The sequence below is a fragment of the Zootermopsis nevadensis genome, unplaced genomic scaffold (assembly GCF_977971745.1).
Source record: "Zootermopsis nevadensis isolate Lab colony 2312 unplaced genomic scaffold, Znev_1.0 Znev_ptg000061l, whole genome shotgun sequence".
Lineage (NCBI taxonomy): Eukaryota > Metazoa > Arthropoda > Insecta > Blattodea > Termopsidae > Zootermopsis > Zootermopsis nevadensis.
In genome coordinates, this window is record NW_028259192.1 from 4342484 (window position 1) to 4369946 (window position 27463).

General features: G+C 36.6%; 2 protein-coding genes across 3 annotated transcripts in view; one reads left to right on the forward strand and one right to left on the reverse strand.

The window, feature by feature from the left end:
* Window positions 1-27463, forward strand: part of LOC110834321 (protein obstructor-E) — a 241000-nt gene that overhangs the window by 164892 nt on the left and 48645 nt on the right. The gene's annotated exons all lie outside the window — the stretch shown is intronic.
* On the reverse strand, window positions 10918-22409 carry LOC110834326 (uncharacterized). Its single transcript, XM_022073360.2, has 4 exons — window positions 22267-22409; window positions 21151-21281; window positions 17052-17165; window positions 10918-15598 (listed from the first exon to the last, which is right to left on the reverse strand). Exons 1-4 carry the CDS (start codon window positions 22356-22358, stop codon window positions 13941-13943), a joined length of 1995 nt encoding a protein of 664 aa, XP_021929052.2. The 5' UTR covers window positions 22359-22409; the 3' UTR covers window positions 10918-13940.

Consider the following 27463-nt stretch of genomic DNA (forward strand, 5'->3'; position numbering starts at 1 on the left):
AGTCAATAAGAAACTTCATAATAATAGTCCACTTAGATGACGAAAAATTGTGAGACTAATATGAACGTGTATTTTCAGTGCGTTTGCATTTGAAACGTGTCATTACAAACACAGCTTCTAATAAAGACGCTATGTTCATTTTAATCTTACCGGGTTTTTTTTATTTTTAAAGAAAATATTGCTGTGAATATATATATATATATATATATTAAATATTGGAGCTAGTAGCCTATGTTTTGAAGGCTAATCCTTAGCTGTTGAATACTGCAGTGGATTTTGACACTGCACTGTGATTAATGGGTGATTGTTACGTTATTTTGCGCGATGACGTGGTAAAAGGGCATAAGTTCACAAATTCCAGCTGAAATGTGATTGATGATTTATTAACTGTATTTTAGCAAAACAATTGCTTCAGTCTTAAGATAACTTGTATGTTTTATAATAATATTTATAAAAAGAACCCGGAAAAATGAATGAGAATAATTCGTGATTACTTTATGGAAATTCTTTTTAATTTATGAAATTTTAGGATTTAATAATGTTGTTAGGAATCTATCTTCGTATGATATAGGAAGATGGCAATGATACTAATGTTTAAAGCAAATGTCCTGTTGTCTTTGAAAGTGTTACTCCCGAATTCTGTTAGACCGACCGAGTAAAACCACGGCCACTGTTTGGCTATGCTGTAGCCGGGCTTTGATATCTTCGAAGATTTTCGTCTATAACTTTCTCGGTGCACCCGGCTTCAAAACCCACGAGAACGTCATCGATGTGTTGACGTTCTCTGGTCACATACGGGGATGCAGGTTGAAACAGTATGTTCCTCCGAAATGTTAGTAGTTTGTCTTCCCGCAAGTCCGCCGTGAGAACCCAAAATCTCGTATTATTCCAAACGTGGCTACCAACTGCCCAAACTGTTGTTGATCTCTTTGTGAATATTTGAAGTGTTTCTGGGTCTTTGTTGTTTTGTTCAGTTTTATTTCGCAGTACGTATTTCATATCAGGTTGCGTTTTAAACGATACGCTCTCTGTAAACTATTTTTATAGCAAATTTTCCCCGTGGCATTTAATTAACGAGATCACTGTCCCGGATTTAATTACCGGTCAGAAAATTTATGTGTTCACAACCTCTCCAGGGTCGGATCTAAGGTTGCCCAGAGGCCTCCACAAAACAGGGGCCTTCATAAAATCCGAGAGTTTTTTTTTTTACGACGAAAAGCATCTGGGTAATCATCGACGGAAACAAATCACGTGACATTTATTATACTTAATTATTGTTTATTTATAAGTAGTTGCCACATAACCTATATTTGTTGCTAATGATTGATTGCCCCAGGGCCCCTCAACTATAAATCCCGCTCTGACCTCCACACAGCCCAATTTAACGGAATTTTTTGTGGATACGGAGTTTCAAACTTTTTGTTGTATTTAGTAGTCGAGTGGGATATAAGGAATTCAATAAATATGCTCTTATAGCTCAAAAGAGCAGAGTAGAGGAAATAATTGCTGTAGAAAATTAGACGAATACAATCCTGATGCAGAAACGGGTCATTTATTGGCCTAACGTCGTGTCCAGAAGAATTTTAAGTAAGATTAAATTTAAATTACAGTGTTCGTCAGGGAGAAACACATTTTTATTGAATTATTCTGCTCGAATTTCATCTAATGACGTTTACGTCTGTTGACTTGGTTTGTGATTTGGAGTGTTAATGAATGTAATGCGTTGCTGGTAGCAATGATGTCATTGAGTTCATTACAGCACCAAAAACAATTTAAATTTATTTTGTGTAGAAATTTTTTTCATGTTGAAGTGAGCCTGCGTACGTGACCTGATTTTGACAGTTTGCAGTTAGAAATGTTCTGATTAAATGAAGCTGTGATCGATTTGATTTGTGAGTTTTGTATTATATTTTAAAACTTTAGATTTATAATGAGAAATCTGCACAGATGGTTCCAGTAACAGCCGAACTGGAAAACGTTATTTTCGGTTTATTTTAAAATACGAGAACTAATCAGAAGGTGAAGGTAATTTGTTTCTCTACAAAACAATATTGGCAGCACTTACAAAGATGGCGTTTATTAACATTATGAACCTTCCAACATTTTCGTCTGTTCAAATTTATTTTATTTTATTTAATGATATTTTGGATTTTTGAATTTTTGAATTCATACACAGTTGATACAATTTGAAGTGTTTGATCTTTGCAAATCACGCCAGTGGCGTTAGAGTTATCAGGGGTCAATGGTATTTACATGGGCGAGAGTCTGGCTCTTGTCTGGCAGGATGATTCAGCCACGTTCTTGCACGGCTGGCTGGTAATTCCCCACTCAAGTGTTTCTCAGGTAACCTTGGAAACCACGGTAATATTTCTCTCTCTGTACAATAAAAATGTGGTCACGCTGAGTGAAATTATGGAGATACGTCAGAATATACGTTGTTCTGCCAGCAAAATGGTAGCAACAAGGCTACCTTAGTCTGACGCTGGTCCAGCCTCATGACAGTCGCGTAACGGACTTCAATACTCTGTTAAACCATTTTAACGCAATGCAGATAAGAATTAGGGTAGCTTAGTGGTAAAAGGTGTGGTGTTATTTCAGGAGGTAACAATTTAGGTTTTGCTAGCTACGGGCTATCCTGGGAGGTTTTTCTTAGTTCTTCCAAAGTTTTATTTCGAAGTGTAGATAATGATTTCTACTAAGTAAGTAATTATTTATCATGATCGCACTGCATTCCGTTTTACCTGGCGTGTTGTACGGAACACCAAACGTCTAAAAATGAAGGAATAAACATGAAAATTGTAAAAGAAAGGAAACACATCTCAGTTTGATAGTAGACTTTGGTGCTTGTGTTCTTAAATGCATTTTTAATATGTCTACGTGAGCACATAGTCCTAATCTCAGCTGAAGTAAGAAGTAAATATTTTCTAATTAATGCGTACTGTTTCTGAGTGCATAACAGCATAGATCTATTATAACGTCATCCTTACACTGATTGACCAAAGAGTTATATGATTGAAGATTTCTGCCTTCTAGGTTGTTGCGCTGTGTAGTCTGGTAGATGTTTACCAACGTTTCTGAGGTCATACTGCCTCCATCATCAGGGCGATGAGTATGAAGATTTCTGTCTTCTGGGTTGTTGCGCCGTGTAGTCTGGTCGATGTCCACCAACATTTCAGAGGTCATACCGCCTCCATCATCAGGGCGATGAGTATGAAGATTTCTGTCTTCTGGGTTGTTGCGACGTGTAGTCTGGTAGATGTTTACCAACGTTTCGCCCTGATGACGGAGGCAGTATGACCTCTGAAACGTTGGTTAACATCGACCGGACTACACATCGCAAGAACCCAGAAGACAGAATCTTCATACTCATCGCCCTGATGACGGAGGCAGTGTGACTTCTGAAACGTTGGTAAACATCTACCAGACTACACAGCGCAACAACCTAGAAGACAGAAATCTTCATACTCATCGCCCTGATGACGGAGGCAGTATGACCTCTGAAACGTTGGTTAACATCGACCAGACTACACAGCGCAACAACCCAGAAGACAGAAATCTTCATACTCATCGCCCTGATGACGGAGGCAGCATGACCTCTGAAACGTTGGTTAACATCGACCAGACTACACAGCGCAACAACCCAGAAGACAGAAATCTTCATACTCATCGCCCTGATGATGGAGGCAGTATGACCTCTGAAACTCAGTAAACTTCAACCAGACTACACAACGCAACAACCCAGAAGACACAAATCTTCATACTCATCGCCCTGATGACGGAGGCAGTATGACCTCTGAAACGTTGGTTAACATCGACCAGACTACACAGCACAACAACCCAGAAGACAGTAATCTTCAAACTCACCGCTGTTAAAACCTCAAATCATACATAGTTAAAGAATTGTTAATGCTTAAGTATTTAATTCAGTGTCGCCAATGAGATGTTGTACCTATTCACGCTGCCCACAGTAACTCACGCTGTGTATCTCTTGTTAACATGTGTATTCAAAATGGGTGATGCAAGTAACGTACATTTATATGCATCGTCAGGTTTCCACTGGTGTGTTCATGAAAATATGTCTGGGACAAAGGCGACGCTGTCTGCTTTGTTTGAATGAAACTGGATGAAACAGTCTAAAGAGATATGTTTGAAGGTCAGTCACAAAGCAAAGAAGTTTAGTTAGACTCAAAACATTGTTGGCAACACTGTAAACGATGGTGGATTTTAACATAAATGTTTCTTCGTTTGTTAGTAGTTGATTTTCATTGTCTGTTTAGAAGTTCAGATGTTACGGTGGAACGAATAATAATATGGCTGCTTCTTAGGCAAATACACCCAAGAAGAAATTGTGATTAGATTTTTGTGGTCAGAATTATGGAAGCTGTTGAAATTGCTGAAAATTGCAGTACAGTTTTGCGACAAATGTGTGATTCAGAAGAAGAACTTTACGAATGTGTGAAAAGGTACGGGATAAATCGGATGAGTGAGGTTGATAATAACCATTTTGAGATTTTGAGTGTCGTAGACTGTAACCTATTTAGGTTAAGACGCACATCCTCAGGGTATGCGATACACTCGAGAAATCAAAAAGAATGTAAAGTATTATAATTCTGGTATCAGTATTATTCATAGAAAGAAGCTATTAAAATGCAATAAATTCGAGATAAAAGCATTTTATTTGTTCTGACGAAATAATCAGCAAACTAGAAGATGACTGTCTTCTGGGTTGTTGCGCCGTGTTGTCTGGTAGAAGTTTACCGACGTTTCAGAGGTCCTTGCTGCGTCCATCATCAGGGCGATGAGAATAATATTCGTGATAATCAGTGACGTAATAACAGTCAAATATCTTTACTTGCCTCAGATAAAAAGATGCAAAAGTATACGGATTTTTAAAAAGACAAACCAGTTAAGTTGTGTATAAATATGTAGATCGTAAAGATTTCAGAAAATGCAAGGATAGAAATCTTTATCGCATGAACTGTCCTCTCTCGTACTGAAACCCTGATAATAAAGGACAAATAAGAAACCCAGAATTGCAATTTCTAAGAATAAATTCATAAGACGTGCCAAAAAGCATGGACAGACTACAAAAAGAAAGAAGACATGTGCAGTAAACAAAAGATTTTATCAGCATGAACCGAAATTTTGGTGTACAGAAATATAAAAAAACCAACCACAATATCATCCAAGATCTATGGAGTCTGAAGAATTGGGTCGGGGGTTCAAATCCTTCCCTCGTCATAGATGCTCGTAGATTTTTGTTTCACTGCATGTGAGGTCGCTTCCTGTCTACGGAGTCCTACCAAATGTACCAGGATTAAAATCTGCATCGGAAAAAGCCAGGAGCCTTAGTGTAAGGTCGATGGCTTTATGATCTGAGAAACTGCCAGTTCTCCAGGATGACGCTGACAACCTGTTTATCCGTAGTATTTATTAACTGCATCATGTGAAAACGCACAAGAGAATAGTCATTTGTAATCTCGGTACAGAATTTCACAGAAACTGCTCTTAAGACAAAGCGAAATGTGCCTTGTATTCCATATTTCACGTTTAATGTCGCCAGGCTTCAAAGCCGAGAGATGACAAGAAGATTTATAAAGCAGTTGATGACGCTTTTGGGATAATAATAAAAGACATGATCAATTATACAGTCATCTTTATTTTATGTTGTTTGGACATAATTAAAATTTATAGTAATACTGAAGCTAGGCTACAGCACGAAATACGAAATGTTAAAACTCAAAAATTATTTCTCTCAAAATTAAAGACATTCCAAACATGAATTCTAAACTGATGTCTCACCGCTCCTAAGCGTTGCCTTAACTTGCTATCTAATTAGCAAGCGTGTGTTAATGGAAAGCGTATGGCTTGATTTTAGAAGCAGAACACATTTCTTATATTTATTTCACGTAATTAAACATCGTCTTATATTTATGTTCGCACTGGAATCTGAGATTGACGTAGCCTTCTATATACAGATACAAACACCGCCTTGGTTTTGAATAAGCAACGTACGAGGTGCGATCGGAAAGTTTCCAGACTGTGTCAATAGAGGGCGAACCGGATGTAGTACGAGCTTCTGCCGCTAGGGGGTGCGGCCTACATTCATAGTGAATCAGTGTGCCAGCCGGCATCATCGAATTAGCTTTTGTTTCTTAGTTACGGGCGTTTTGGTAGTGCATTACACCGACCCTCCTGCGATTTCGGAATGGCGTGTGCATCAAATTTTGCCAAAGACTCGCCAAAACAGCTACGGAAACCTATGAAATGCTAAAGCAAGCATTTGGGGAGTCCGCAATGGGTCGTGCACAAACTTTTGTGTGGCATTCAAGTTTTAAAAATGGCCGAACCTCTGTCGATGTTGACGAGCGTTCTGGACGACCATCTTCGAGCACAACGCCCGAAAATGTTACGAAGATTCGGCAGGCCATTTACGAAGATCGACGTCGTACATCAACGACTTGTGCGACATTGTTGGGATAGGCTATGGGACCTGTCAGCTGATTCTAAAGGAAGAACTCCACATGCGACGCATCCTGTCTGAGGACCAGAAGCAGAATCGACTTCTCGTTTGTCAGGAGCTCAAAGATCTTGCAAGAACCGACCCCAACTTCCTTTCTAAGCTCCGTGTGACTTCTTCCTGTTCCAAAAGATGAAAATTCAGCTAAAGGGAAGGAGATTTGAGACGATAGAAGAGATTCAGGCAGAATCGCAGATGGTGCTTGACAGGCTGACAAAGAAAGATTTCCAGGGATGCTTCCAGGCTTGGCAGCGGCGCTGGGATCGTTGTGTTCACTCCCAGGGGAACTACTTCGAGGGTGATGGATGAATTTAATATCTGAGATAAGTGTACGGGTTTTTATAGGCGCAGTCTAGAAACTTTCCGATCGTACCTCGTACGTTACCAAATACAATATAAAACGGTGTCTAGTTTCAATGCTAATTGATTTAAAAACTGATTTATAACCTTGTTTCTGTAGACCAAGTTTTCGTTTTTCCTGGGAGATTCTGGCGATTTCCCAAAAAAGACATTATTTGGGTAGTTTTTCATGGCCTTTAATGGTGTTTTGAACTTGCGTATTGGAACCACCCAAAAATATTAACCAGAATAAACAACAGTGCATGGTAAATTATCTCAAAATTTGGCGCATTTGATTTGTATTCGGTTCTAATCTCTGCCGAGCTACGGTTGCTAAGTGATTTATCTTGGTTTTCTTTGGTCTGTCAGGCAAATACCGGTTTTACTCAGCCTGTAGCGACAAATGTTGGGGCATAACCTTGAATATGTTACGACCGCGTCCTTGCAAATCCTCGCCTGCTTATAATTCAGAAACATATTTCCATCTCATTCGACGCTAGTGGACGATAACCTCTGTAGTTACGTGTATTTTATTGGCATTTTAATTTTTGTATTTAATTTGAGTTTGCAGGTACATGTAATGGTTTGACAGATTACGCACTTCATGCTTTTCATGTTGTGATTGTTTTTGTAGCTAAGACAAGAAACTACGAAATTCAAAAAAAACTTGTAAAAATATTAAACCATAATGAGCGAGGACAAGCCTTCTGATGCAGAATGGCTAAAACTTGCTGCAGAGTTACTTGTTACCTTTTAAATATAGTATTAAAAAAGAAAGCGGTTCGAAGAACTTTTATATAATTCGTGCAAAATTGCTTCTGAGTTTAATTTCTTCTACCTAAATCACTGGGATGATTTTGGTAGGATCGTTCCTTCGACACTGTGATTATAACTCCTTTCTGTTAGGGGTATCCAAAATGCTTCGTATGTAATCGTTTTGGTCTAAAACATACTATTTTTAGCGTAGTGGCCGGTTCGGAAATAAAATTTCGATCCAAATCTTCGCCATAAATATTAAATTCAAGAATATATCAACATCTACAGCTTAATATGAAAGACACTGATTTTATTATACGGTTGAAATATTAAAGTTAAATAATATCTTCAGTTTTGTGCAGTGTATTTGTAATCTTCGTATTTGTAATCTTAGTATTTGTAATCTTAGTATTTGTAATCTTAGTATTTGAAATCTTTATATTTGTAATCTTAGTATTTGAAATCTTAGTATTTGTAATCTTAGTATTTGAAATCTTTATATTTGTAATCTTAGTATTTGAAATCTTAGTATTTGAAATCTTAGTATTTGAAATCTTAGTATTTGAAATCTTAGTATTTGAAATCTTAGTATTTGAAATCTTAGTATTTGAAATCTTAGTATTTGAAATCTTAGTATTTGAAATCTTTATATTTGTAATCTTAGTATTTGAAATCTTAGTATTTGTAATCTTAGTATTTTAAATCTTAGTATTTGTAATCTTAGTTTTTGTAATCTTAGTATGTGAAATCTTAGTTTTGTAACAAAAGACTTCCGAAAGTCGCGATTGTTACACGACTCCTATGCACTTTTTTCAAAATTGTCTCCGGAGAGAAAACCTTAAATTATCGTAAGATTGCTGTCTTCTGGGTTATTGCGCCGTGTAGTCTGGTAGATTTCTACCAACATTTCAGGGGTCTTGCTGGCTCCGTCATCAGGACGATGAATCTTTGGTGGAAATCTACCAGACTACACGGTGCAATAACCCAGAAGACAGCAATCCTCAGACTCCTACTTAAATTGCCTGTTAGATTCGTCGCGTCCATCCGTTTGTAGGCGGGTCCGCGCTGCTTGATCGAGTCTTTAATTAAGTTGCTTTGGTGACCATTTTTATTTCAGTTTAGTTTGAACGAGTTTAGGGCCACTTTACATTAAATACCTATAAAAACACTTCTGTGTATCTTTTGATAGCTCTGTGTCAACCTTTTATACGAAAATTTGTTTTGCCAGTATTGACACTTCTTAAGGGTAAAATCGAAAGTTTTGATATATCATTTATGAAATTTTGGAAGTCACATCAGAGTTAAAGGAGCATTATCTTATGTAAGTAATTAATTTTAATGGTTTTAAAACCCATTATAAAATACGGTTGTTTGCGTGCTGAGAGAATAGTATTTTGATTGTTTGGCATCCAGGACATGTGTGAGTGGATTTATTTCTAATGCCTTGTACTGCACCATGTTAGCATTAAACTCGAAGTTTGTTGTTGTTGTCAAAGCCAGTGGTATTCAACCTTTTTTGTTCGCGTACCCCCAGATATAATTTCTCTTCAACTTTGTACCCCCAAAGTTGTTGTGCATAATTCAAGTTAAATAATCTACATCAAATATAAATTACATTATTGATTATTCAGTGTTTATCATAAAATATATATTTTTAAATTTTACGTACCCCCTAAGATGTCTTCGCGTACCCACGGGGTACGCGTACCCCAGGTTGTATACCACTGATTTAAGCAATGCATCTTCTGTCCGCTCGGTGTATAACAAACTGCATTGTCTGCTTAACAAACATAAGCAATGCGTCAACGAAATACGAGCTTACGGGCGAATCTAGCCTTTCTTGCTTCCAATTGCATTGTAAAAGTGGGATGATGTTTAATTCTAAAAACTAGTCACTGTTTAAAACGTTTCAATCATTTTATTTTTGTGGTAATCAATTAGCTCTTTCATATTATTGAAAAGACTGGGTTTAAATGCAAATTAAATTTCCGTCTGTAATTATAATTTTTTTGGCGGGGGGGGTTGTACAGCCCTGCGAGGAATGCTTAACTAAGCTGTTAATTACGGTCTTCATTTCATATAAGTTAAAACCACAATTAGCAAAAATTGTTTGAACAAAAAAAAAATCAGAGGATACTAGTATGAGTCTCTTAAAATATAATTATAGTACGTAATATGAAAACGATCATGACATTCTTTGCCCGTGAATCTTTTATTTTTTAGAGCACAACTTTATAGACCTCTTGTTTAGAGTCTGTAATTTTATATGGCATAATAGCTTGTTTAATAAATATTCAAATTTTTGCACATCAAATCTTGAATACGTAATAAGAAGCTTAAAATTCGCTCACAATATAGACCCTATATGTCCACATTACAAGGCACATAAACGAGCTGCAGGATATCAGAACACTGAAAGTATGAATTTTGTCGCCTACAGGAGTCATTATATATATATATGTTTTTTATCTACTTTTATTCCTTTTTTAAAATCACTGCACGTTTTCCTCCTATTTTAAGGTATGAACTATTTGAAAGATTCTCATTAAATATTAACATGACTTTCGTCACTAGATTCAAAACAACATATGAACAATTTCAGAGGTCTGTAAAGATGATATATTACAGTTCAGTGACTGGGGTTAGCCCTCTTTAGTGGACACATGTGAGTGCCTACCCCTCAGATGAAGACGGAAGCAGATTCTGCTCCTGCAGGACCAAGAAACTATGACCACAAACCACCCTATTAAGATAAAAAATTATGGATTGGTAAAGATTAGTACGCCACGGTGGTCTAGCGGTCAGAACACTAGCCTTGTAAGCCTGGGGTCCCGGGTTCAATTCCCGGTGGTGCTCAAATTTATAACTTGTGTTGGGCAAGGCCGTGGTCTAGGCATCACGGAGTTTTCCTCCGGGGGCTTCCCCGGTTTCTCCGTGGCATCCCAACAATTACTCCATTCACACACAGAAGAAGGCAATGGCAAACCACTTCTGATCATCTCTGCCAAGAATGTATATGAAAAGGTCCCAGTCCGAGAAAAGGATGGAAGGATCCTGTTCATATGGACCTGTCGTCAGACAGAACACTACAAATAAAATAAAATAAAAGATTAGTAATAAAGGGATTCTTATTGCTTAAATAGTATCCAAAGTATCACCTCTGTAAATTCAGTCAGATCATGGGATTGTAGGATTTGAGGTTCTGGCGGCCATGATTAATGGCTCTACAACCCAGAAGACAGCCATCTTAGAAGATGGAATTGGTTTCAAACAGGTTTTAATAAAAAATCTACTTTATCGAATTTGTTTTTGAATCTTTATTAATTTCTTTGAAGTAAAAGTGTATGCGAAAATACTTTATTTAATACATGTAATAAAATAAGCGAGAAGAAAGAGATAGTGGCTTTAGAAACACTGATAAAGGACATGAAACATTTCTTCCGCTCGTTTTTTTTTTTTTTTCAAGTGAATTTCTGTTCTCATTTACACGTCGAAGACTATTCAACCTTTGTTCTTTTCCAGTGCTCTGTAGGCCTTACATTCTAAGAGCTCTTTCTTCTCTCATCCAGTTTTTCATTTTACTAATTCTTCGATTTAACGTGAACACTGTTGTGTTTAATTGTTTTATAAATTTCCTCAGTCTTTTTCGTACCAAAAATATTTTAATTATATTTTGTATAAACTGTTCTCAGCGACGATAAGCAAAATAACAGCGAAGAACGAAACTTAACATATAACGTAACTAATGTACGTTAACAAATAGTAGTTTGTTAACTAACGACAGGATATATGTATCAGTTACACAGATGAACATTACCTTATTTTGAAGGAATTAAGAATGGGTTACGTGCCTATTAAAAATTACGATACTGTGCTTTTGAATGTAATAATCGGGACCAATCAATGCAGGTGATGTCTTTGTGATAGTTTTCAAGTCATAACAGCTCATTCGTTTAACAATATACGACTCTATTCGAGCGATACCCTAGACCGAAGCTCAAACCATTCATTATCCATAGCGTTATAACGAAAATAATTGTTAAACACCGCTAACAGATCCCCGGGCAATTATAAAAGTATTATTGGGTCGTTCAGAACCTCACTGATTTTATCGTCTTTGTCTATTCACGACTCAAGACGTTTTTGAAGTCGTTGTCTTTGTGTAGTATGAAATTACGTAAAATTAAACCCCGTTAGAGCGCCACAGCGTGTCTGTAACTCATATTGGCGCAAAATCGGGGTAAAGTGAAAGTTGAAAATTTGTTTTTTCACTCAGAATGTTTTCAGGACAGCGTCGAATGATGGGTTTCTCCGTGAAACGGACAAATACGACATACGGACAAGTCTTTGGCAAAATTTGATGCACACGCCATTCCGAAATCGCAGGAGGGTCGGTGTAATGCACTACCAAAACGCCCGTAACTAAGAAACAAATGCTAATTCGATGATGCCGGCTGGCACACTAATTCACTATGAATGTAGGCCGCACCCCCTAGCGGCAGAAGCTCGTACTACATCCGGTTCGCCCTCTATTGACACAGTCTTGAAACTTTCCGATCGCACTTCGTAGTTGGCAGTATTTTGCTGGCTCGAACCGGTCTGTTCTTTTCTTTGTATAAATTCGTCATGTCTGACGCACGCACAGGAATTTTATTATTCAGTACGGATGTGTACTTGTGTAGTACTTAACTTACTTATTGTATTTAAGCTAAAGTGTGTTTTCGTAAGCCTACTTTGTGTTAGTTGCTCAAAATGTACGAAACCACTTTCTTTTTTTGGGGGGGGGGGGTCCACTACATTGTCAAACAGCACAAAAATTATGGAGTGGACCTGTCATTGTTCTGTTACTGTTCTCGGAATTTTGCCGTTAGTAAATGCTGTATTTTTCTGGTTGTTGTTTTTTTTAAAAAATCTATTTTCAAATCATTGCCTTTGCAGTATTACGTTTGTTTACTGCGTCGATTTTAAATGTCGCCGTCTAGACCGGTGACCCCAAGCAACAAACCTCCTTTCTCCCTGAGTCGTTGCAAGTGGTTTATCTCTGTGGCCCGTGTAGGATTTGAGGTTTTCACGGCGGTGAGTCTGAAGACAGCCATGTATGTGGCCAATGTTTTATTTCCTAACAGGATTTTTTGTGTACAGTATCTGACAGCGGAATATTTCAAGGAGTTTTCTGTGTATCCCAAAGGAACAAATTGACATGGCATTGTATCAGGATTAATTATAATTCTAAACGGTCATTTGTATTATCGTAAATGTTGGCGGTTGACGGGGGTAGCATTTTACTGGGAAATTCCCTTCTATTCAGAGGCTTTCATGGGCTCAAGACTGGCGCTTCTTCAGCGTTTGACGTCCAGACTACGAAATCTGGCTACGTTACCTGTGGATTATTTCCAAAGATTTTTTTAACTCGGCCGGAGAATTTTGTGTAGAGGAAACTGATTATATAGGTTCCTCAATATGCTCAGGTTGCTTTGAAAGCGTCAGTGAGCGTCTGGAGTCCTTGAAATAAGGACATTATTAGAAACTGAGCTCATCTATAAAGCCTTTGCCGTATGGAGTTTAATAACTAACTAACTAACTAACTAGATGGCTTACCGAACCCGAAGGTTCATCACCGAATTAACCAAAGCCCTCCACCGGACCCTGTCCTGGGCCAACAAAATCCAGTCTCCTTCAACTCCTATCTCCCATAGATCCCGCCTGAGATTATCCTCCCATCTACGTCTAGGTCTCCCCAGCGATCTCTTCCCCTCAGGTTTCCCGACCAGTACCCGGTGCACACCTCTTGTCCCATCCATGCGCGCTACATGTCCCGCCCATCTCACTCTTCTCGACTTAATCACCCTCACAATACTGGGGGAGCAGTACAGATTTTTAAGCTCATCATTATGCAGTTTTCTCCACGCCCCATCGTCTTCTCTCCTAGGCCCAAATATCCTCCTCAACACCAAATTCTCAAACACTTGCAATCTGTGTTCCTCCCTCTGAGTGAGAGACCATGTTTCGCACCCATACAAAACGACAGGCAAGGTTCTTAGAAATCAGACGGGAAGACAAAATATTTTGGACTGAGAAGTAGCAAGCATTTCCGGAATTTAGTCTCCTCCTAACTTCCTCACAAGTATCGTATGGAGTTTAATAACCCAGTTAATTTGTTTGTGAAAATTCATATCACATATAAATTTTATATCTGGTCCTTGTTTTAAGAATGAGCTGATATTCCGTGAAAAGACATCGTCAATCATTTGCTTTGATAAAATTTAAATTAATTGGACCATAGTAACTGCGTGTTGGTCACTATTAACTTAGTGGACAGACAGCTTCAGTGCACCATCTGGGGCACAAAATCGAAGCTGCCGTCAGTAGGATAGTGGTCAAGGCAGGCATGATGCTGTGGGTTTGGGCATGGTGGCCACGTCCACAGTGGGTACTCGTACATGGTGCTGTTGCGGCTGGTCCAACTTCTAACAGGAGAATGTTTTAAATAGTTAACTCCATACTTGTTCCAAGCGTACAGACCGGGGTTCGCAGCACCTCTCACCCAAGCACCCAACATGTACACTCTTGTAGGAACCTCCCTCACATCCGCCGGAAGAAAGATGCTCGTTAGAGTGTCCGAACCCCACATTTCTATGTTGACTTCCGGTGTCCATATTTGAAAATATCCTTTCGCCTCAGAGTTAAATCCTTTCAGTTTCAAACCTTTGTTATTAAATGCCTTTTGTTTCCTGAAAAATGTCAGATATTCTCTTGTGTCGAAACGGACGTCGGCGTCGACATCCCAAGGCAAATGAGTCCTCAGCTTCACTGCTCCTAGTAACGCACCAGAGTTGAGTTCATAGCCGATTCCGTATGTTGAGGCAAAATCATCCAGGGCTTTCCAAGCTCTGGCCATCTGAACCAAGCAACAAGACGGCATGAGATGTTCTTTCAATCTTTTGGATGTTTTACACGACAGCCCCACCTCCTTACACGAGAACAAATATATAATATTTGGAGGCACGAATATTCTGTGTACTCCCCATTGTTTTGCTAAAACCAGCCAGGAACTTTGTTTTGGGGTACTTTGTTCCTGGGTGTGACTTTTTCCTTGCGTAAAATACATGGCGTCGGGACAGTTCATTGCAAGTACGTTGGACTGTTTTACGCGCAGGAACCAATCGTTGAAGAGAACATCATCTGGTAATTCTTCGTTGAATTTTATCTCTTTGATTACGCTCGTCCTCGCCACAAAAGGGCCTTCCAGATGATCACAGAACATGCATCCATAGGCAGAATATTTATAACCTTCGACAATCCTTAGAAAATAATTTCGGATGTCAGTCTGGTAACATCCAACTTTCCAGTGTCCTGTTAAGTTTCTGAACGCACCACCGACAACACCGATAAAATCAGAGATGGAAATCATGTAAATCTGTCGTTCTAACCTAGCATATGCGTTGAAATGAGATAGATCTCTAGCGACAAGAACGTAGGGAGTTGTAACTTCTTGAATCAGAGTGTTCCATATTACTCCAGGCGTTAGAATAAATCGAGGCTCCACGGTTAAGATGCGGACGTTGTCGAGAGATCTCGAAGGAGAGAATGTCTTTTGTTCGTACGTCACGTTCGTATTGACGTCAGCAAACAGCACAGGAACGAACTTGTGGTAACCACGAATGCCATCCAATATAATCTGTAGTCTTTCTGAAAATATTTTAGAATTTCTATCGACATTATTTACAATGACGGTGATTAGTTCGCTGATTGGACGTTTTTGTTCTGTGCCTCTGCAAAGTGGAGGGTCGTTTTGTTGATAAAATAGATAGTCTCCTCTTGATTTGTTGTTTGCATCGCCACAAACTTCTGTGTGTGTTTCCGTTTCATTATTCCTCAACGTCGTTAACATTTCGGAGTCGCTAAAAGCGATTCGAGGATCCAATTGACCGGCAATGGCGTTTAATCTCAGCAGAATTCGAGGGTCAACTTTACATTCACTGTCTGTAAGGTGAAACATAAGCAGTGTTTTCGTAAATACGGAATAAATTACAAAAAAAAATTATTCGATTATTAATTTGGGCACATCATTTAGAATGAGGGAAACTTATCTGTTTGAACATGACATTGCACTAAACAGACTTTTCTCGTTAATACAATTTTTTATGATTTAAAAACTTCAAACTCTATTTGACTGGAATTGGAACATGTATTGTATGAGCTAAGTGCAAGGAGATTTGTAATATAATTTAGTTATAGAAATTATGGTCTTAAATATGTTATTTAATTAGACGTAAGTAAACCGTGAATATAAACACTGACTGAAAGTGAATCTGTCATGAACAAATCACAATGAACAAGGAAAATCGAAATAATAAATAGCTCAAGACACTAGTTCGAAGGTTGACCTAAAAATAAATACAATGAGTTAAATGTATGTCATAGTTAAACTCCGTTGAAACTGACAAAGTTTTGATATATGGTAACAACAGTAACAAATTATGAGCCAGCTTAGCTCAATCATTATAGTGACTGGCTATGGACTGGACGATCGAGGTTCGATCCCCGACGGGGGCAGAGGATTCTTCCTCTAGCCTCTGCGTCGAGACCGGTTATGGGGCCCACCCAGCCTCCTATCCAATAGGTACCGGGGTCCTTTCCTGGGGGTAAAACAAGGCCGGGGCGTGATGCTGACCTCTCACCCCCATCTAGTGCTGAGGTCAGGAATGAGTAGGAGCTATACTTCCACTCCCCCTCCAAGCGTCTGCATGGCGTATAGTGGGACATCTTTTTTACTTTTAGAGTAACGATTTAAAATTACGCAATAAAAATTTAATTGCAAATGAAATTTGGGGAATGTATGACACGGTTCGGTTCAAAATCTTCTGTCATTCAGACTCGCAAATAAAACTTAATCTTTAAGTTGTCCTAAACTGATTTTCCGTCTTGTTATATGTGGGTGTGAAACTTGATCTCATACAAAGGGAAGAATTTTGAGATTGGAAGAATGTTGAGTTGAGGATATTTTGATCTAGGAGAGAGGATGTAGGGACCTTGGCCAAGAAAATTTAGGATCATGAAATTAAGAACGACGTTACGGAATGGATTGTGAGAGTGTGGACTGGGATTGGCTGATACCAGGTGACGCTCTCGTGTAAAAACATTCATGAACCCTCGGGCCCTACAATATGTGGGGTATTTTTGGACTAGCTGAGCGACAACTAGATTCTCAAGATGAATTCTTCTCCGTGGAGTTGATGCTTAATAGTTTTGATACTGGCTTGCATCACAAAATATATGCAAAGTGTTACTTATCTTTCGTTGCAGTATCTGCGTAAGATCAGGGGATGTTTAAAATCAGCGGCTAATTACAAAATAAAAATGGATAATCCGGTATCCCCGTTAATCGCTTTGGTGAAGTAAAGTTCTTAGAGAATATGAAGATAGCAGCACATACTTCGTAGAGTTCTGGTTATGTCAGCTAACTGTGCTGCAATCTCGCGGTGATAGTAGACAGCGTCTTGAGTCGGCTTTAGAAATCTTCGCAGTATAACATCGCCCGTAGGTGTTCCTGGAAAGGAAATAATGCTCTTATTGGTAAAATAACATCTCTTATTATACAGTCGTCTCACTCAGTTTGTAGTATTTCTAACCCATTCTGATACGAAAACGTGAGAAGGCCGACACCCCGAAACAAATATTTCTTTTGTACCAGTTGTTGTTAAAATAAGTTTAATAATTTATTTATTTATTGGAAATAATTTGCATCAGATCCTACATAATTGGAAATATTTAAGCCGGATCAGAGTTTTAAAAAAGAATAACTCTTATGTGATGGGAAATTCGGATGATGTAGTAATTTTCACACAACTTGTGTCAAGTAAAGACATATTCGTCGAAGAATGTATATTGCATTAATTAATAAAAACGTTATCACGCTCTGAACTAAATAGAATTGTATATCAAATCTAAAACTTCTTGACGATGGTGAAGAGTCAATTGAATAAAAATTTTCTTGGATATTATCCATCGTCTAGTAAATATAAAACGTAAAACGACGTTTCGGAGATGGGACTCTATCTCCGTCTTCAGGTTCCTACACAGTTGGGCCCACTAGATAGAGCTAATCCCTATCTCCGAAACGTCGTTTTACGTTTTATATTTACTAGACGATGAATAATATCCAAGTAAATTTTTATTCAATTAAATAGAACTGATTCAGAATGGATATAATGAGTTTTTTACGCCGAAATTGTTTATTTATCGTTTATTTAACGGGCATTTTTGCATAGGTTATAGTTCAGTGTCTTAATGGCTTTGAGTGATGATTATATGTATAACAAAAAATGGTCGCCTACCTTACGGCATGTCTCATTTTTTAAAACTATGGCTACTAACGAATTACAGGTTTGAAATATACTGTGTTTTTGTAAGACACAACTGATTCTGTTATTCTGTATTATCACATTAGGTCAATATTTAAATTTTAAATGCCGTTATTACTTCGCGAAAACTCCGTCTTCCAACATAAGTGCGTAATTGTCTGAAAGATTAAAGTTGCTTCTCCAAACATAAGTAATGTCTCCTTATCCAGTTACAGCTGCAGACAGTCGGATGTTCTTCAAATCCATGTTTATGTTTCATTGAACACTTTGGTTTCTGTTATCTGTTGTAACGTCACATATTAAAATGTAATTCTTAAGTTGCTTTATATCTCATTCTAAATATACAATTATCCTACTTAATTTCATGGAGTGAAGTCTTCTTGAGAAGTCGCTAATCGCTCAAAATTAGTCAAGATATTCCCCCGACTTCCATGGAACCCATAAACTTATTTCCACGTTCATAACAGCCAGTCGTTGGACCCAATATTGAACCAGTTAAATCAGATCTGCATAATTACCCAGTACTCGTTCAGAATCATTTTAAATATGATATATAATTAGGCCCGTGTCTCTTAAAATGTCTAGTCTCTTCAGATTTTATTACTAAAATGGTGAGCCCTTTCTCATTTCTCTCGTTCCTACTACGTGTCTCTTCCCGCGTTGCATTGGTCACCAAAATATTTCGTGAAAAATGAAAATGTTCGACTCTGTTCATTATTATTTTCGTCTACAAAAATACTTTTATGAAGTGTCACTTCACGGCGATATGTTTAAACCTCTGTTTTCTCAATTAAAAGTCATATTTAATGTACTTTAGTAACCTACTCAGTGAGCCATTTTATGTTAAGTAAACTGTATTAACATTATTTTAAATTCTTCTAATTTATTATTGTTTTCTTGTAAATTATACTGTATAAGGCAAATGTGAAGTTTCCCCTGATAACGTATGGGGTATGGCTCCACACTTTCTAGACCTAGCTGCTAGATGGAGGTCAGCATCACGCCCTGGCTGCCTTATCTCCCTCCCCTTGGGCAAGAATCCTTTGTACCCTTTTGATAGGAAATATAATGTGTTTGAATTATATGATATATATTAATATATATCTCTTATAGATATTAAAATTAATACAGTTTCTAAAAGCACTTGTTGGCTTTCTTTAGTTTTCTTAACTTCCGTTTTCATTTTGTGTTAAAATATTTGTTTTTACAAGTACACGGTAATGTTTAAACTTGTTTTTGCTATTGATGTTTCCAATCATGTTCTGTTGCGCAGTTATGATGTTATCTGCAGTCTGACTCATGTTGTCTATTGTGTTTATGTTATGAATTAGTTGTTATGCATTAAATTAATTATTCGGTTTTGTCCGTCTAATCACAATTATATTTAAAATTTATAAATAAGATAATTAAAATATCATTTTATGTTCCACATCGAATAATCGATTTACATTTGGAACATTTTTACATGTTTCGGTTTCATCGAACCATCTTCAGGTGTAAAATTATATCAATAAACTTAAAACTCAATTACAATTTCTGTTGTGTAGCTTTTTGGTGATGTTCTCTGGTGATGTTCATATCCAGATTATTTTCATATATTGGAGCAAATGTATTGTTTTGAAGTGAAATGCTTTTGATGTTCTACATCGGCCTGCAAAGCAAATGATTCAACACAACAGAAATTGTAATTGAGTTTTAAGTTTATTGATATAATTTTACACTTGAAGATGGTTCGATGAAACCGAAATATGTTGTAAAAATGTTCCAAATGTAAATCGATTATTCGATGTGGAACATAAAATGATATTTTAATTATCTTATTTGTAAATTTTAAATATAATTGTGATTAGACGGACAAAACCGAATAATTAATTTAATATTTGATTCACAATATGACGCAATTATACTATCTTGTTATGCATTGTGTTTCCCGTTCTCTGTCTTCTCCAGCGTGTGTTCAGAACAAGACAGGGACCGGATAGCCATTGTACTTAACACCTTACGCTGAATTAATGAAGTATTCACTACGATGGACAACCTTATCTTCTATTATCTTCAAATTAAATAATCTATTCTCGCAGACTTTTCAAACACAAATATATTTCGGCTTGTGCGATTTCTTGGTTTAATTATGTGAACAATGTTAGATAATGAGTTCAGATCGTGATGCACTCATTGTAAGTTATAATTGATCCTTGTATGAGTTTCACTTCTCTATAACATCACAGTCAAAACTACATATATAAATTTCTCTGTTATATGTTATAGTGTCAAGATATTCAAGTCATTTAACTCGTTAAAGCAACATGATTACATGTAACATACCACGTGTTTTAACTTCAGTGTCTTCGGATTTTCTCCTGAAATTGTATTCACTAGTTTCGTACGATTTTCAGAATAACTGGCGACCATTTCTCTAAACAGCATTAACCAGTAATGGAAACGCAATTTTTATATAGAAAAAATGTTTAAACATTGCTTAGACTTCGTGCCTCAAATGGTTGAACCTTTACAATGATTTATTTATAACGTGGATGTTTCTCACTTGTCAGAATTTCGCATCTTTTATGGGCATGTCCCAATGTTTGGCTTTGTTCTTGAAAAGGAAACTGGGTCACCTCGACGCTGTGCAGTATTCCTTAAAAAGTAAGCTAACTGCAGCGAAAATACAAGAAGTGCGACATTAGGCACACGAAGAATACAACTTTCAAGATATAATTTCGTGACGTCGTAAATAAAAACATGCCACTTAAATAATTGTAATTTTTTTCTGGTTTTATGAGAGGACCCCATAGAGATTCGAAATTGTGTAATTATTTTTTTGAGATCCAGTGTATACAACCTAAATTTTAACTGCACTATGTCCAAAAGTAAGTAGGAACTAGGAAGATTTATGTCTTCTGGGTTCATCGATTCCTCGTCCTGATGACGGAGGCAGTATGACCTCTGAAACGTTGGTAAACATCGACCAGACTACACAGCGCAACAACCCAGAAGACAGAAATCTTCATACTCATCGCCCTGATGACGGAGGCAGTATGACCTCTGAAACGTTGGTAAACATCGACCAGACTACACAGCGCAACAACCCAGAAGACAGAAATTTTCATACACACCGCTGTGAGAACCTCAAATCTTACAAAGTAGGAACTAGCTACGTTTGTAATTTACCTGAGAAGAAGAGGTATCCACTTATGACGAGCATTATAATGGCCAAGAAGTATATTTTGATCTGACACAGAGAGCTCCAGCCTCTCCGCATGATTCCAACAGCTTGTGGTGGAAACCTCCAGTGTGACCAACTGCAACAAATCAATACATTTCCATGAAAATTGTCGAACCTTTAATAATGTTCCTTTCCCTGCAGTTATTTAACAATCATATGTTTAGGGCATAACACTTTGACACACGTTTAGCTTAAATGCCAATGAATTTGTTTTACACGATATAATTTTTTTTAGAAAAAATAATTTTCGTATACAGTGCCATTAACCTGATTCGTAGACGACTTTAAATCTAAATGGCACGAGTTTAAAGCTAGAGTTGGCCTCACACGCGAAAGTATTGGCCAACTCATTATACGGAAAAAGATTGCTTTCATTTTCCGCTGTTTGTCGTGTAAACATAATACTATTTTAAGCTTTAATTGCATTTATCTTCTTACAGATAAAACTACTTCGTTATTCGTACATTTATTATAAATGTTGACGTGTTTTAAGTTACTAGTGCATAATATCATTTTCGTAGCATAGTCCTACCATCGTTTAATTTTAAATGCCAGATTTGGTATTTTAATTAAATTATATCATTATGAACCTGTAATTTAGAAGCCCCCATTTTAGAGAATCTATTAACATTACTTATGAACTGCCTGCCCATTTTCGAAAATTTCTCTTGTACGTGTAAAATTGTTTAATATCATGACTAACATTATTTTATTTCATAGATCATAAATTTCATAACAGACTTAAACAAGGCCCTACATGAATTTATATTAGAGGTACTTGCCAGAAAACCAATAATTATTATTTTCTTTAAAATAATTTACACAGATCACTTCAGTGTCTAATTTTTAAAAATTACTATTTGATTCACGTGATTTTGACTCATTGACGTTAATATATTTGATAACAGATTACTGTCTGTATTAAAATATACTGCTTTATCCTGAAAATTTTGTAATGAAAATATTCAAGATCCCATATAAATTTGTAAAAAATGTTAAAGAGCATTATAAACAACTCCAGAAGGGCTGTCTACTTGAAGTCGGTAAAGCTAAGTACTCACCAGTGTCTGTGATCACGCAAAATATTCTTCCACGGGCGTCTGTAACACAGCAGACTCTCGGAACTTACTAACGCCGACGCGTCTAGTCCCATGGCGTCGCCACAGGTCGTCGTCGTTATTGATTTTACGAAGCTCGGAGTGAGCTTTAACCCTTTGTCAGCTGTCTACTTGCTCGGCGTTTTCTACGTATCACTGGCCGACGATAGAAACCTCAAAATAAGACATCCATTAGCTTAAAGCAATGACAGGTTTCTCGGCCTCAAAGTGTTAACACAGAGCTAGCCAATTTATGCAGCAGAGCTGGTTAAGACGTAACGAGCAACCAGTAAATTAGAGTTAATAATTTTCTGTTCACGTCTACCTTAATGTTCGATTCCCGGCGGTGCCCGAATTTATAACTTGTGTTGGGCAAGGCCGTGGTCTAGGCAACACGGAGTTTTCCTCCGGGGGCTTCCCCGGTTTCTCCGTGGCATCCCAACAATTACTCCATACTCCATACACGCAGAAGAAGGCAATGGCAAACCACTTCTGGATCATCTGCAAAGAACGTATATGAACAGGTCCCAGTCCGAGAAAAGGATGGAAGGATCCTGTTCATATGGACCTTTCGTCAGACAGAACACTAAATAATAATAAAATATGAAGAGAATTGCAAATTTCGCATCACATTGTAAATAAGCGAGTATGGTTATATTTTATGTACAGTTCTAATGTAGGTTTATAGAAAATAAGTAGACATGAATAGACGTTGAACGTTCTGTATTTGTGGGGTATATTCAAGAAATTCCTAGGATTTTATACAAATCGAAATTTTGCAAAGGCTCCTCATTAGTTGCTAGAGTCATATGAATATAATACACATTCATACACCCTATTTATTCACTCCATTTTAATAATACCCTTCCATATAATTTCTATGCCAGATTTATTTAATTTTTATACATGCATACCTCGTTTTATTACGCTTAGCAGATATTGCGTTTTTTTTACAAATTGAATGTTTGTGGCAACCCTGCGTCTAGCAAGTCTATCGGCGCCATTTTTCCAATAGCATGTGCTCACTTCGTGTCTCTGTGTCACATTTTGGTAATTCTCGCATTGTTTTTTTTAGACATAATGCTATTGCACACTTAATAGACTACAGTATAGTCTAAACATAACTTTTATATGCACTGGGAAACCAAAAAATTCGTGTGACTCGCTTTATTGCGGTGGTCTGGAACGGAACCCGCAATATCTCCGAGGTATGCCTGTATATTATTTCGTTTTTATTCTTTTCTCAAGCACTTTGGGCGTTATTTTTTTATATTTAAACGAGTTATTATAATAAATTGTTGTTATGATTCTACTCTGCAGTCTTATTTCTAGTTATTTTATATATATTTAACTTTTGCATTTTGTTTATACCAAATTGTATGCTTTTTTAAAAAATTGTAACGTCTTTCTTTGTGTTTCCATGAACTATTAACCTATATCAATAGCATTTCATGTGAAGCAGAACGAGATCGAGTTGGATGTAATCGATAATCGTACACATACGCCTCAGAATAATGTGGTCAGGCGTTACTAAGTACGTACGTTTGCTGTTGTCTTCCGGCGATGCGTCAGATGAAATCTGCTCATGTAAGGCAAGAAGACCTTGACATTTTGTCTCATTGCTCATGAATGTATCATTTATTTTTTATTTCTCCCTGACAGTTTCCTTTTTGCTGACGAAACACGCGTAAAGTTCATTTCTGTCCACGCATTCAACATGTAAATTATTTGAAATTTTAAAAGTAGTATTTATTTCGTCACTGTCTAATAAATAGAAATGTAAGGATGAATAACTGATATACATTTAAAATTATATTTACGAGGCAAAAACTATTTTCAAAATGTATCTAACACGTAATATATGGCAACATTAACTCTCGGTTATTTAAACACGTATATTCTATACGCCATCATCTCGTACGTGCATTTGAACACTTAAGGGACGATATATTTAAAGTTATACCCGTTTTACTGTACTTTAATTAATTGTTTCCTTGTTATCAGCGCGAGGCCATAAATAAATTATAGTCATTCCCGCTCATAGTAGCTTTGTGTTTGATGCTCTGAGGTTTCTTGATAATTGAAATAAAAAATAGTAGTTATTTTTATCAACACAAATTATAATTTAATCCTATAAGTACACAAATAAGAGAAGTCACATATGTTATATATAAAACTAGGTTTGGAAAGGTTAGGTTACGTTAGGTTTTTATTATTTAGTGTTCTGTCTGACGACAGGTCCATATGAACAGGATCCTTCCATCCTTTTCTCGGACTGGGACCTGTTCATATACGTTCTTGGCAGATGATCCAGAAGTGGTTTGCCATTGCCTTCTTCTGTGTGTGAATGGAGTAATTGTTGGGATGCCACGGAGGAAAACTCCGTGTTGCCTAGACCACGGCCTTGCCCAACACAAGTTATAAATTCGGGCACCGCCGGGAATCGAACCCGAGACCCCAAGATTACAAGGCCAGCGTTCTAACCGCTAGACCACCGTGGCTTGATAGGTTAGGTTACGTTAGGTTAGGTTAGGTTTAAAGATTTCAAAACATTTTTTCTTCCCAACTCATAATTTTTCTATTCTGGGGGGAAAATAGGTTTCCGATCGCTTCGTAAAATGTAAGTTTTGTGTATTTTTTTAATTGGCTGTATACTTGCATATGTGTAGAATGTGTGACGATTATACGTAAAAAATTCTTCCAAAGTGGTGTGCAGATTAAAATTTATTTAAATAATTCTATAGCTGCGATAATGATGAAAACATTTACCAGTGCAGTCTGATGTTATGTCTAACATCGATACCTAATAGAGTCGATACATTGGCTTACACCACAGTCGATAGGAATCTAATCCTTCTGAACACATTCCAAATTAACATGAATCATATGCGGGCAGTATTTACTCAAAAGTGTCGTCATTGTCTTCATGGAGATTCGACTTAAAGCAGCTAAGTGTGTATATTTTAGTTGAAATACGCACCTATCTATTGTGCCCGCTTGTGTTTCTGTTGGTTTCGGAATGGAGTTCTCGGATACCCAACTGTTTTGCATAGGCAACATTTAAGTACCTGCTTTGAACAGAAAGTTACTATCCTCTGCGTGTTGCGCTGTGTGGTCGACTGGGGCAGTAATTTATTCTTAAACTTCGGGAGATATCCAACAAATTACGTGGCGCAACATCCCAGAAAACTGCATTATTCATGCTAGTCGTCGTGAGAACCAGTAATTTTACAAGAAGTCTTTCATTAAAAATTATGTTTTTACAATGGTTTTTTGAGTATTAAAAATACTTAAAAAGTTAGACTGAAGGCGACCTGGGATATTTTGACATAGACTGGAGAAAAATATTAAAAAGGATTTTAAAGTAATAAGGTGTAAGAATGGGAACTGAATTCAGTTGAATTTATCTGCTGAAGAAAGCTATTGGTGTGTGTAGAAGTTCTCTGCTCAGTGGAGTAGGTGATTTATCTTATCAATTAACTGAAACCTAAAATAAAACGAACATATTTTTTAAAATTAAAATCACGAAGTACTTATATTATTTTAATAATGCGTGAGACAGACGAATCTTTAAAATATAGTCAATGAACGCTTTCTATAGCATCGTCATTCTTCATGTTATCACTTAAGGCTCTTTTGTCCTCAACCCAAATGCTGTCAGAAGTTGGTTGGGTTGCCTGAACGTAGGCGTTTGTGTAATGGCTGCAGATCTTGTAGAAATGCGTACAGCAAAGTCTAGTGTCATTTAAAATTTCTCAGTAAATTTTAGAGAGTACTTGACTGGTTATATTCTTTGTACTTGTTGCTAGGATACCACAGGACCGATTTCTAACATACTTTTCACTTGTTGTTTAATTTTAACCGTCTAATCACAATAAAATATTTTATTAAAATATTAAAATATTATTATTACAATTAACATTTAATATTTTAAATATTTTAAATATTAAATGTTAATTATAATAATAATATTTTAATATTTAATAAAATATTTTATTGTGATTAGACGGTTAAAATTAAAATATTAAATGTTAATTGTAATAATAATATTTTAATATTTAATAAAATATTTTATTGTGATTAGACGGTTAAAATTAAACAATTATAATCATCACAATATGATGCAACATTATCATCTCATACTTTTCACTTTGAAAGTTATTTTAGGCATTTTAAGTCCACAAGACTCGTAAATAAAACGTATGATACGTAGGTTTTGTTTTATTATTTTAGTTTAAATTATCAGAATTATAATAATGTGGTCGATGTAACTGATATGCACAACTATATGTCCATGTCGTCGCTTTGGGTCATGTAAAGTATGATGGATGGAGCAGGGACCTCTGAAACGTCGGTAAACTTATACCAGACTTCACGACGCATCAAACCAGGAGACAGCCATCTCCATTTTTTTATTAAGTTTTGACAATAGCTTGACTTAGAGCCTTTTTGACTTTCTACCTAGTCGAACTGCTTTTGAGTGCATTTGGTTCAACGTTCGCGAGATTCACGAGTTGATCCGCCTGCATAACTTTACGATTTGGACCCCTTCATAAAATTTTCGGCTAGAAACAAAATTATTTTATGCGAGGATGTTTCCTTATGGATTCAATACAAGGTGTGGAGTTTATTATACCTACATTTCCATTCATTACTCGCCTTCTATATAATTTGTTAGATCATGTAGTAAGTTTTAAGTTTTAGATTTAATCGGAAACAAAATATTGTTCTTACCTTCTGCTTCATCTTGATTTGAAGCCGTGCAGAATTTTTCCAATTAATTTATATGAATTTATTTGCGCGTAGGCACAAAGAATAACTGTTTTAAATTGCAATTACACGTTCTGTTATATCGTTTTTAATATACAAGACTACGCCAACCTTTACGTCCTAACTGAAAAATACTATATTTTTATATGTGTTTTGATTCAAGATAATAAGACAATTCAAAACCCAAGTCAAGGTTTTTATTGCCGAAAACTATCACATAAGGAAAAAGTAGAAAGATATTTTGTCATAAATATAAGATTAGTAACGCACGGATTTTTAATGAGTTTTATGAGGACAATCCTTGTTATTGAATACCATACTGAAATTAATTTTCATATAACCAACTTTGTCTTTAATCATTAAATATAAACTAACATGCAGGTAGAAAAAC

Excerpts from the sequence above, each read along its gene's own strand:
- LOC110834326 (XM_022073360.2), bottom strand. The coding sequence starts at position 22,358 with ATGGGACTAGACGCGTCGGCGTTAGTAAGTTCCGAGAGTCTGCTGTGT. Across the intron at positions 21,282-22,266 it reads TTGCGTGATCACAGACACTG|TTGGTCACACTGGAGGTTTC; the intron begins GTGAGTACTTAG and ends GATTTGTTGCAG. Across the intron at positions 17,166-21,150 it reads TGGATACCTCTTCTTCTCAG|GAACACCTACGGGCGATGTT; the intron begins GTAAATTACAAA and ends TTTCCTTTCCAG.